The 13,702-nt window shown below is 39.5% G+C and overlaps 1 protein-coding gene across 2 annotated transcripts in view; it reads right to left on the minus strand.

The window, feature by feature from the left end:
* Positions 1–3,649: 3,649 nt before the first annotated feature.
* The window catches only part of IL11RA (interleukin 11 receptor subunit alpha), a 334,633-nt gene continuing 324,580 nt past the window's right edge, over positions 3,650–13,702 (minus strand). For both annotated transcript variants that reach the window (XM_078674689.1, XM_078674688.1), the window contains exons 12-13: positions 13,196–13,275; positions 3,650–9,273 (exon numbers count right to left, since the gene is read on the minus strand). In XM_078674689.1, the coding sequence (XP_078530815.1) occupies positions 9,257–9,273; positions 13,196–13,275 (97 nt within the window). In that variant the 3' untranslated portion in view covers positions 3,650–9,256. The remainder of the gene's footprint in view (positions 9,274–13,195; positions 13,276–13,702) is intronic.

Consider the following 13,702-nt stretch of genomic DNA (forward strand, 5'->3'; position numbering starts at 1 on the left):
TTGCAAATTCTACTAATAACGTGAAATTTCTGGAATAATCGTGTGCAATTACGTTAAATTTAATTCCACCATTTAGCACTATATTTTTACTTGAAATGTGTCCTCACGACAACGCATTTCTGTCGGAAAAAGCACAAAAAACATTGCTGAAGGGCAACAGCTGCCTGCTAATCTCCTCTCAGAAGGCAGTATAAGTAAGCTATGGGCCATCGTCTCTGGAATTTCACGTAACAATCATGACACAAAAGTCCTGAAATTATTGAAATTATTCTGTCGTAATTTAAATTTCGTTCAAGTCTAGTGGCTATAGGTAGATTGCATAGAAATGTACACTGTGGTAGGGCGATGTGCAGAATGGCATCAGGTCAACGTGTACAAGGGATGAAACTGCTGTAAAGCTGACAAGAACTACAGCACAAAGGTCAAATGTAATTAGCCTTGGAACCTTGAGCAGACCCAAGCACGATGAACAGACAAAACATACTCCAGAAGTATCATTGATACACTGAGTCGCATAACTGAGCAGGATCCCTGACAAACTGTTTGACACATTGACCATTTTGTTCTGAGTAACACATATGCAATTTCGAACAGCATTGTGATATATTTGAGAAGCACACATACATATTTGTAGTATCTGCAATATTTTTATTGAATGCATACATTTGTCTGTAAGAAAATAAAATATTTCTAGGTTTGTTACTATTATACTACAATATCAAATTCTGATATTTTATTTCTGCCATACAGTTTGTGAAGGCTCAATATCTTGCAGGAGAACAGAAATGGGCACACAGTAGCAAATACTGCATCTTCTGGGTACACATAATTTTCTTCTATGTATCCAGTTTTTTTTTTAATTGGGCACACAGTTTTCAGAAAGATGCACATGTGATTTGTTGATGCAGCAGAGAAACACTGTATATGGCTGCTGTACTACACGCTGATGTAATGACGTGCCAGGAGCACCCCTTCATAACTATCTTTAAAACCTAAGCATTACTAGCTATTTCTTTTCTTAAATTGCATGGAGGAGAGCACAGTTGGCATCATTTTTCCATTGTTCTTGATACGGGGGCGCCCTCTGCTCCGCACCTTTAATAGGAGATAGATTCACCAACTCATTAAGAATTGGGTATGGACATGGGTATGGTACTTATTCCTCAACTACACAATGAGTCACTACTAGGCAATCTCAATTTTGGTACATGAGACAACCATGATACAGGAAGCTTCTTTGACCAAGTAAGGATTGATCAGGTTGTTGAATTGCTAGAAAAAAAAATCTACTGGGCACTTTACCTATAAAGCACTATCTCAACCTAGGCACAGAGCCCTTCCTTACCATTGGCAAATGGGTGCAATACAGATAGTGGACTACGATAGTACTAAAAGTAAAAGACTGATAGAAGAAGCAAGGAAACACAGCTTTCATTCAATTCGGCGCTTCCCTCAAAATGTAACCCATATAGACATTTTTCTTCACGGATGTCTTGATACAAGTTTTTGTAAAGTGCCTAAATCCCATTTTCTATATCAGTAACACCAAAAACATTTTTCAAAATGGCATGATGCCAACCTGATGGGTAAGCAGGTTGATCTTCATGAAGCTAGTTAGTTCAATGAAACTCCAGTGATTTCTTGAGAGCAGGCAGCTGGGGTAAGGTACTTTAAAACGGCAGGTAGTGGGGTGTACAAGGGAGGCCCCTCACAGTACCTTGCAAAGGGACCCCCCCCCACAAGGGTCTGTTACGCCACTGAGTCAGAGCCGTAACAATATTACAATTAAAGACGCCCATCACATGTTCTAGAGTAATCATCAAAGGGGTAAACTTAGTAGGGATACGCAGTCATACAAATGATGAAAAGGTGAGGTAGACAATGTGGACTGCCTCTCATATCAAACAAAATAGCGCACAAACCAGAAGCTGGACGGAGAACTTCCAATGCAGCCGACAACTACTTTTAAAGCGATGGGAAAACATTGAATTTCATTCCAACGTGGTTCTGCATTAGAAGTTATTTCCAAGTCGTCATTTGGGAATTGACTTCTGCAGATGTTATAAAGATTAGATAGGACTTGAAATCCCGTTCTCTTTCTTTTATTTCAGTACTAGGGATACAAAGTAATGGTGGCTACTACATGGTTTTGAATGCTCAAAGATGTGATTGATTCATCAGCATACTATTCATTTGATAGATGAGAACACTTTCTTAATCTTAAAATCATCAAACCACTCAATCAGCAACAATTTAAAATAGTCCCGGAGAACAAGCATCTCTGTAAAAGAACTATAGACTGCAGAAACCCTAGAGCCGGTTATAAGAAATACTGTATTTAACTTCTGCCGATGACAATATAAAACTCCTTCAGTCACGATTTTAAAATTACATTTGTCCAATAAACTTTTGAAAATAAGGTAGCCACTGAATCCCTGGGTTGATAAACATGTCTAGATCCTAACGAAATAAAAAACACACATAGAGAAAAAACAGAGGAAAATACAACGCAAACAAGACTATCTACACTACAATGCCAAGGAAGGGTTGCTCAAATGTTTTTCTTTTTTAAGTAATATCAACTTGATGAAAGCCATCATAGCTGCCAGCTAGAGAACCAACAGCACCTCTTCCCTCTTCAGGAAGGGCTTTGGTGGTTGACTTCTACGAACCTTTAGCTGCGAAGTCTAGGACATGTTGAATCGAGTAAACGGCTGTAAGGATAAGACCCCTTCCCAAACAAAATCCTCACAATGATCATCAATAACCTATTCTGCAATTGTTGTATGTCCTTGTTAAGTTATAGCTTGTTTTCTTCTCTACATAAGATACTATACATTTCACCTTTAACTATTACTAAAAGCGATTCTCTTCCTTCTGAAGTGTCTTTTAGAAACAAGTGTCCTTTGACTTCAAAACAACACGAACACTAATCTTTGAAAATCTCAAGTAGCATTCCACCACAGAAATTTTCCCATTTGGTAGCTTTAGAATGCGCAACACAGCTACATGTAGCCATAAGTGCTCAAAAAAAGTTGTTTAATTACCAACTTTAATGCAACCAAATGAGTATAGTCAAAACAGACAAAGACATAGTTTTAAATTCTAAATATTTTTTCAATTTTTAATTATTTAAGACAACTCACTATCCAGAAAACAAACACTTAAGTTTGACTCTTATGAACTGCACATTTAAAAAATGTATTACAGCAAAAAATAAACTCTCGAAAGGTATTAGATATACAAAATATGTTGATGGTAGGTAACAGAGAATACTACACCATAACTACTTCAGCGCAAAAGGTGACTCGCTCAAATTACCTAATTGTTAACTCGTTCCAAAAGATTATTTTTTCTAATTCTAATCTTCGTGGGTGGGAGACTGTTCTGCAAAAACGTTGCTTTGTTATAACTCCTGGCAACCCTCTGTTGTGAATCTTAGACTTCTGATCATTGATGCAAAAAATACAGGAGCTGGCAAGTTGTGTGCATTGTTGAACTAATCTGCTACCTTGTTCTACCTCACACAGTCAAAGCCTTGGAGACCACAATACTTCTGCATAATACATGTTTTTCTGAATTTAATTTTCAGACTTAACAATGAGGTCTGTTGTCGAAAACCTTAAAGAACGATTCCAAGCAAATAGTCTCTCATTATATGAGCTCTTTATTGTATATCATTTGTTTAGGTGTATCCTAAAGTGCCACATTTATATACAAATGCCTTGGGACATATGTGTTTCAGAACTGGTGGTAACAGCAACCACACAATACAATTTCAGCCCATGGGAGGTCCATCTGCAGCGCTGGAGAAACAATGAGTCCTGGGAGAGAGGCTTCTCCCCAAAAGAGGCCGTCTCATGATGCGTCCTGTATGGCACTGTCGTGATCCATCTCGGTTTGACTGGGGAGGAAACCACAGCTTATTGACTGTTAGGGAAACAGCTTATACTGCTGTAGAGTACAAGGTAAGATTCACCCACTTATTCGGCAAGGCCACCCTGTTTATGGGTAATGTTTCGGCTTCGATACCGGTATCCAAAAAACAGGATCATACTTTACGAGGAGGTCTCGGTGCTTGTTGACCATTATCTTTACAATGATAAGTGCAAACCAAAGCTTGAATGAAAAAACATTTTGCAGAACTAACTCGAATGAAGAAAAAAAACGTGAATAGTTTCAGAAAAGACTGCAGTGCAACATACACTATAACAACTGTATTTCTGCAGACAGGGACAGCACACTTTGACTATTGAAATATGTTTACCTTTTTAAGCTTGCACTAACACAACACATTCTGCTACTGAAGAAGGTAATGTGACACTGAAAAGAAGGTATACAACAGTGTGGAGCAAAGGATTGCTCACTGTGATGGACAATGCTGCAACATGGTTTAGCTGCTACTCAAGTAGGCTAAGGATATAGGTAGATAGTGTATTAGCCAAAAGAAAACGTTTTAAAATGATTTTTAATTCAACAAAGCAAATAAACAGCGTGTGATCTTGCAAAGATAATGTGTATTGCTAGATTCCAGTGCCAGATTAGGTGCTTCACATGTTATGCTATTGGCGATTCAATTTTTAAAATATTTCATAATAAATATCAGAATCTTCCTTGCAAAATCATATGCATAAGCTTTTTTGATCAAAAAATGCCCACTCAGGCACTAACTTAGCAAATGGGGAAAACATGGCCTGGGTGAAGGGGGTATTAAAGGGTCATATGAAGAAAAGAATAGATTCCACTGCACACTGCTAAGGTTGTTAGTGAAAAGTAGGGTGTGTGAAATCAGAAAACCAACAGCACACAAATCACATTCAGTGCAAGTGACATGAATGAAACGTAAGAATCTGTACAGCACAACAATAAGGTGGCTGCTCTGACTGCTAGCGAAAAAGGTGTGAGCTGTGAAGTCAACAACTAATGGTCTGCTCTGACTGCTGGTGAAAAAGGTGAGCTGTGGAGTCAACAACTAATAGTCTGCTCTGACTGTTGGTGAAACAGGCGTGAGCTGTGAATTTAACAACAGACAGTGCACTATCCGTGTTGGTAAAAAGGGATGTGCTGTGAACGCAACAGCAAAGAGTTTGATCTGAGTCCTGATTAAAAGTGGGATGAGTTCTGCATTCAACCGGAGACGAAGCTCTCAGAGTTGGTCAAAAGGAGTGAGCGAAGGGTGATTATGTGATGCGGTACAAGACATCACTGAATGACATACTCTGACTGAAGTGGAGAAAGAATGGGATCTGCACTGGGATTGGGGAGTAACAAGTGCTATAAGATTTGACCATTCATGATGGTCAAGAGAATGTTGGTGTGAAAGGGATATTGGAGGATTGGAATATTGAGAGCTCCATTGAAGACAATGCAGTGGCTCAGGGCTTATAAAGGCTAGTAAAAGCGCGGCGCTCCAACATTCCAATATTTGTCTTTCTGTTTCTCCCTTTGTAATTCAGAACATTCTACCCGTATTGGGAGGAATGTTCTATTAGCCTTATAGTCCTTCTGTCATGGGCTATACCAGTTGTTAAAGGCCCCCCTCCCTCGTTATAGGCCCTAGCCTGCGGCTTGGGCCTATAATTCAGGATTAGGACCTTATAAAACCATATTAGCCCTCGGCAGCGGGCTATAGTAACAGCTTTGTCATGGTAACACACGTGACACTTAATGGCTTTGTAACACAACTGGCCATTCTATAGAATACAGCTCTGACTATTTATTTTTAAAAATCCAGCTTCGATAACCTAATTTATTTTTACATTTAGGGGCAATAGCTGGGGCATATATTGCAATTAGATTCCCTCTCCATTTTGCCTTTCCCAATATACACATATATATAAATGAATATATCAGAAAATTGCATATAAGTCAAACTGCTGAAAAATTTTGCAGCAAAAGTACACACTATCCTACTGAATATATTACATCTGGGGACATGCTCAAGTGCTTTTTACAGGATGCTGAGGTCATGTTTTTTACACTTTAAAAACCATTGACTGATTGGGTACTTTTGGCGATTTCTAAGTAAACTCCCATTTTTCAGTCTTGGAGGCAGAGAGGTGCACCGGACTACATTAAAAAATGTTAATTTAAATTAATATGAAGAGAAACGACTGACAGAGCTCATTTTTGCTTCTTAACATTTTGGTTTCCATCTATGTGACAAACCTCTGAAGTATGTGAGCATCTCTAAGGCACAACAAATCACGACCAAGGTAACCACTGTCAGTCGGGCTCCAGAAGACACAACTCAACACTAATATCTCAAGGCTCTGGTGGGCCGTTCATCAGCTTTCAATGCCCACAACCCTCACTCTGGCTCCAAATGCAACTAATTCAAACAACTGCTGAAAAATCTAATATTCCATTATGGTCTCAGACACAGGCTGCAATGCAGAATCATACCTCCCCTTTCACGCTAACTGGAGTTTTTCACTGTGATTCCTAACTACATGCAATGCATTACACTTTGTTCACAAACTAGAAGGCATTCTGACATGAAGAAAAATGTATTTTTGGGACATAAAGTTAGGGTGTCAAATATAGTCAAGAGAAGAGTGAGTTCTCAACTTTTTATCTGATGTCCCATTCACTACATTATCAGCATCTGCAGGGCATACAATATCCATAGGTCAGTATCTCTACACATAGCTTACCGCTTCTGCCTTGATAGCAGGAGTTATGTTATGTTATGGCAGGTGTCTCCAATTAGTAGCTCGTGAGCTACCAGTAGCTCTACAGATACCTGTGAGTAGCTGTCCTGTGTTCAGCCCAGCCTACTAATATAGAAGCCTTTGCTTGGTTGAATTATATGAATACTAACATTTAAAAGCATGTTCTCAAGATGAAAATGTGTCTATTTTCAGGACTCATAAGAGGATGTTTGGCAAATAATTGTTGCGTTTTTTAAATGTTTTAAAGCAATTATTGAGTGGGGGAGGTTTATTGCTCATATTATTACCTTTGTGCCAGGGGGATTGCAGCTATGGCTTTAATGTACAGTCATTTCAAATCCTCAAAGAATTGTTTTACATTAGTGCTGGAAACCCTGCCTCGTACACTGATGAGATCACTGATGACAATCTTGGACGGGGTGGTCACTATTACTAAATCTACTAATATTAGTAGCACATGTTTTCCATTGAACATAAGTAGCTCTCATTACATAGAGGGTTGGAGACCCCTGTGCTATGGTATGTGAATTTGTAAAGCGCACTACCACCCGCGAGCCCTGGAGTCTGATATTATTCCTTAAATGTGCCAGATTAACAGGGTCCTGACACCCTCATACGATAAGAGTATACTGATGAAACAAATGGGGCGCATGGTATTATGTAAAGAAGGGGGCAACAAATGCTTGTTGGTGGGACAGATGTCGAAGGACAATAAACAGGGTGGCCGACAAGCCCAAGGGCCAATGAAGAGCAAAGGGGTGAATCCACCGACTTCGATTGGTTCTTTGAAACAACAAAAGTAGAAGGACACTGATGAAAACCAATTGGGTGCAAGAACTCTAGAAATAAGTGAGTTTTGGGGGATTTAGCGGCTACTGCTGCTAGAGGCGACGGATGAGATACCAATACAACAAAGAGGGAGGGGAAAAAGTGAAACTGCATGGCTACAGTGCTGTAAAGAAAAAAGGATGTCTCAATACTGTAAAGGAGTGTGAGCATTAACGCCTACGAGATCCGTGCTACAAAAACAGGTGAAAATGTAGATGTCTTCCAATATTTTAGCCTCCATCTATAAAGATACAAGTTGGACTTCACAGAAGTCTATGAGGTTGTGACCCATCAAAGCCTTTTGAGGCCAATGTGATGAATGCCCTACTGCCATCTCCTGACCAATGATACGAGAGGAAAGCCTTGCAGCATATAATAACTAAGAGAGAATGAGAAACATTGACAGAAAGGGAGAGAGAGTGTATGTGTGTGCATGTGAGTGTGTGTGTCTGTGTAGGGGGGTGGTATGTATAACCCATGTTAAGAGGACCAGATCGGTGGGTAATCCCTGACAGAACCAGTCAAACACTATCTCTGTGAGGACCGGTCCCCATAGTGTGTTTAGGTACTTTCGGGCAAGTGTATCAAAACACTAAAAGTACAGTTATATATGCCTTGCTCCGCTGTATAACCTATCCCAGTTTCAAAGCATGCGTGGAGTTAGAATAGTAAATAACGCTTAATTACGCTCAATGGCCAGTGCTCATGAAGGGCACAGGTCTACAGGGACAAAGTTGGTTGAAAGGAGAGTCTACTCTGCTGGAGCAGGTCAAATCTACGCCACCGTGGGGGGAATGACATTAAGGCTAAAGGGTCAATATTCTGTCAACTCATTCTATGAGGGATATGGATGGATCAATTGGACCACAAATCTAGCAACTCAATGAAAGAAGAGGAATATCTAAGTGGTAGAGTTGTGCTGATGTATATTTTTGAATTTTGGAGTTGGGCTTCTCTTTAGCCTACCTGGGGAGCACGTGGGATTGATCTAATGCAATGAACTATTTACGGGAAGCTTTAGGATGAAAGAGTCAGTGATGATCACAAGGAAGGCACGTCACTTAAATCAATAAGCAAAATCTTTTCAGAAATGTATGCATGCATGTGGTATTTGCATAGAGCGAACCTGGCCAAAAGGCAGCGGAGACTGTATCACGCACAATAACTATGTACAGTGAGTGAGTGTATGGAGGGGTAGCTGGGTCCTGAGAGAAGAAGCAGAGCAAAACCCTAAAATTCAAAGGGCTGTTTGGTGTAAAAAACACAAGACCTTAGAACTAAGGGAGGATAACCCTGAACAGTTGAACAACATATGGTGAATAACCTCAAAAATAAAAAATAAATGCATCTTGAAATGAATGGCTTGTGAGTTTGTTAGTGTGCCATGTTAGGCAGATGAACACAGACTTCAGGTGCCATTTCCTCTTTCCATATGTCTGCAGGATGTTTTTTAATCCTCTGTGGAAGTTACTTTGTCCGTTCAACTGGATCCACAAAGTCAAGTTTCAAAGCAGCCACTGAATCATGGTTCTTGCGCTTCTAACTCGCGGATTTCAGATGAGTTCAGCACCAAGGGACAGCACAGCAGATCCCTGTGGACGGCTTCCATTTACTGACCATGCAACGAAAAGGTAGCAAAAATATATTTCCAAAAGAGGAATTTGACGGGTGAACTGAGCTCCTGAAGTCCGTCAGCGGCAGTGCTTCCCTTTTATGTTCACTCATAGGCGGCTCTGTGAGGGATGGGTGTGCAGCTACAAGAGCTGAGCTTCTGCAGAAAAAGAGAGAAAGTGAGAATAGGTTAGTTGTGCAAGTATAACCTAGACAAGAATCTCAATTGAGCTCGGACCGCGTGAGACACGTGTATACTATGGTGGAACACTAGCGTCTGTTCAAGACAAATGAAGTACAGTGATCAGAGTAATACCGAACCAAGAGAGGACTCTGGAACAAAAATATAGGAATTCATATGTCCTACCGACCGGGGTTTGAATATAGGCAATATTTGGAAGCCTTCTAATGTATCTTCCCTTGGACTGTCAGACTCAAAGTGCCTTTCCGCTTGATCAGACTTCAGAATAACTCTTCTATTCACCGCAAGTAGCTTAGTCTATAGCGTGATAAAGGAAGCCCTCCTTCAGAACAGAGTACATTATACTTCGCTTTCTGAAATATATCTTGGCACTAAAGATATATCTAGACCCCCCACTTGTCTCTTTCGATTTTGGTGTTTCTTTTCGGCCCTGATGAAGGTGATATAACCATCTTTTCACCGAAACGTACGTAGGCCAGTTCTTGCACATCTGAAAATGTCAATACAAGGAAACCAGCCAAAGAAAGAAAGCCTTTGGAAACTAACAGGGTGGACTGATGCCCCTTAAATAAATGTGTTTTCAATAGATCAAGCTACGATCAAGTTAAGATGTGCTTCTCCTATGTTCTCTTTATGAAAAATATTTTTTCTGTACGGTGTGTTAGTTAGGATGTCTGAGAAGACTGGTGAGAAAGGTTGTGTGAGAGTATGAATTTGACTTCATTTGTATTATGATATTCTTTCTGTGTGGGGTTTATTAACTTCTTATTTCTATGGTTAAGGAAATAACAGAATGTGATGTCTTATCTGAATTTTAGAAAACAATGTTCATTGTATGATAATGTCAACAACTGATTGTTCCGTTAAATGTTTGAAAAGAACATTTTTTACATATAAAAATAGATCTATAAAAACAAAAAAGAGATAAAAAATGTGTTTGTATAAATAAAATAGAACTCAAATGAAAATCATTTTTACTTTTGTCCTCGTATCTGTGCTGTACACCTAATGAAGATTAGCAGAGCAGTTGCCTGAATCAAATTAAATAGGTTAGACAAGAGGTTGTTTCTATTTGAAGAATCTCAATTGATCCATATATCTATCCATAGCCAGTACAAAAAATAACATCCAATCCCATCGGCCTACTCATAACAAACACAAAAAAACTTATGTAACTCATCCACCCACCCATCGACTCTTTCCTACCAAAACCAAGCCAAGATCCAGCGATCTATCCATACCCAACTCAAAACTCCAATTGAACCCGAATAAACAACCCATTTGCACATACCCAATGGAAAACAATTACGCACTACACCACCCCATTCATCCATCCATACCCAACAAAAACCTGCAATCAAAACAACCCATTCATCAATCAACCCAATCCACAAACTTCAGCTATCCCAAACCAAACATATCCATATACCTATAGCCAACCCAAAAGTAACAGATCCATTTCACCTTAACTCTTCCATCAATCTACCTTCACCCAACTAAATAGTCCTATCCAATACAACCCCATGTATCCATCCATCTACCCTAATTGATCCCAAGTATTGCATCCATCTATCCTAATCTAACCAAGAATGATTTATAAAGTGCCTGATTCACCCCCTCAGGCGTATCTCCGCACTAACCAAAGCATCACATTCAACCAAACACATCCATACAGTCATCCATCAATCTGCCCATATCTAACATCCTTTCAAACCGAACTCAACCATACATTAACCCTCAATCAATGAGAAAAAATACAACTAATAAAAACCAGTCAATCGTTCTATCCATATAGCCATATCGAACTCAAACCCATACACCCATGTATCTACTTATCTATCCACCTACCCATAGTAAATAAAAAAAAAACAATATCCCATTAAACTCACCCTGACATTGACAAACCAATAACCTCATTCCAACAAACACAAATTCAAGTCTCTACAAGTGGCAAACATGAACCAAACTCAAGTATAACCACGTTGAACATAAACATTACTACTAACATGTAGTTAATGACACTGTACCCTTTAAATACACTATCTGGTTGTTCAATGTCCATGCTTTTTTAATTCACATATCCTCACGCACACCTCATCAGATTCTTCTTTTCCTAGCACATACTTTCACCTTCTTTAAATAGAGCCAGGTCAGGAGAGCAGGGCCATCCAGTCAATGGGAAACGCCTTCCTAGTGCATTCACACAAGACACCATGCCTACCTTTAGGAAAAACATTTCCTGGTCAAACAAGTCCAATCTTTGGACAAACGCTCCGTGTTAATAATCCCTCCTCCTAAAAACCCAATTGGAGGGTTTAAAACTCTATAAATCATTACACACAACTTTTGTTGAATTTAGCTGGAACACCATAATCAATGTATGTGTCTAACTCCTTAATGTCAGTTTATAACTTGTACAGTTTATGTAGGCATAAAATACGGTTTGTTAAGTGGCGAGTGTTGTGGAATAGAGGTTTCTAGTAAATCAAGCTGGCAATGTATCGCAAACATACACAAGTTACCCACATGTGCGGTGCGGTACAAAACATTGACAGTCAGCCTGGCTCTTATATCGGTATTTATGGACTACTGCTCTGTTTACAATAATTGAACAAATGCGGACGAAAATTGAATGAATCTACACATGTGATACAAACAGTCTAAAAAAAGTACAGAAGGCACATAAGGTACTTTGTTTTTCCAGTAAATAGTGTTATTGCCACATGGATCACCAAACGTTGGCTTGATTTGGAGTTGGTTTCCGTCCAGCAGGACTCCACCTCTTCTAGGCGGGTATTCAGTCGGGGTGATGGAGGTTTGTCTGCTGAAGTTGCTGCGGCTTCCACAGAGTAAGCCTCTGTGGAGAACATCACAGCAGAAAATCTACCAATTTCTATCGATATCTGCAAATTCTCACCTCCAAATGTGAAATCTGGAAATGCCTACCATGCTGCAAGATTTTTACCAGCATGCTACAGATACCACACAAACTCTTCCATGAAGCTCTGCCCTATATTTGCACCAGTCTTTCTTGGTGTTAGCTCCACCAAACATGGTGGCAGCCCAGTCCAACTAGATTAGGTGGCACATCTGCAACAATATCTGGTGGAGTTACGTTTGGTGAAGGTGTGGACAAAGAGTGTCCCTTTCTTGGAAGATTCTTTGTTACAGCTCTGCTCTAAATTACACTCTAGATCAGGAGGAACTTGTGGTGGTACCCATCACTTTCTAACTTTTCTACGTGAACATTCTTTACTTCATTTTGTGATTCCACTTCCTGTGCTTTCTTAACTCCTCTCTTACCCAATCTTAGACATGTTATTCCAAGCTTTGCCTTGTTGTGCTTCACCCTATAGTTTTGTTTTAGAAAATTATCTTAACTTTTTGCTTTCATATATAATCGCATTGTATCTTTTATATTTCAGATTGGATTAAACTGAACTAAATTCTTAACTGATCCAACATACCTCTGCGGGATGCTTGTAAACTTCAATACCACTCTTTCTGCGTAATCTGCATGCGCACACCTCAAGAGACAGCCACATCCTATTGTGATACCCAGATCCCACAATGTGATCTCCATCACTTTAATATCACTGAGAACTAGATTTAACCTCCAGCAATTACTCATGACCTCTGCTCCTTTCTGAGGAACTGTTGCATGCAAGGAGTCCCTCTGAGCAGTATTTGTTGCTTGGAGGATCAATTTACAACATCAGGCAGATTAAAGTCTTCCAAAAACCAGGAGTGGCTCTTTGCCAGCTGCTTCCTGAATGGAGCAAGTCAACTCGCTGCCCACTATCCTCTTTGAGAGGTGCTCTGTACATGCCCCTGTTACGCAGAAGTTCCCTGTTTAGACTATTAACTGGGTCTAACTTACTTGGCAATGCCTTCATGTGAATGGCTGAGATAAAGTCATGCTTCTTGGAGCCGTCTTTCCCCTTTCTTCGTAGTCGTATCCTGAAACATGAAATCAAATAAGGAGTCAGAATGCCGCTTATACCGGAATCATGTTGAGACTTCCAAAAATATTGCAATCAATGCAGGTCCATTTACCGCTCTTCAAAAAACGTCTGAGAAAACTGAAAGCGGTCTTCGGGTAAGTTGACCTGTTTAAGTTGTGTACGATAAATGTTTTGAGAAGAAATGCAGAAATACCCCAAGATTATAAATCATTACTTGAATTAACTCACTTTCTGTTTGTCTCACATTTAAAACTACAATACACATGCACCCGCTGATCCAGATATGTAAATGTACCCCATTAAGGTTCCTTTAATAACAATATTTCGGGTTCTAATCCCAAAAATAATTCTATTGAAAACAGTTTTATATATTTTCAATCACTTTTAAGTTCTGATTTAAATACTGTCCTGCCACAGTGGAA

This window comes from Lissotriton helveticus, chromosome 2_1, assembly GCF_964261635.1.
Source record: "Lissotriton helveticus chromosome 2_1, aLisHel1.1, whole genome shotgun sequence".
NCBI lineage: Eukaryota > Metazoa > Chordata > Amphibia > Caudata > Salamandridae > Lissotriton > Lissotriton helveticus.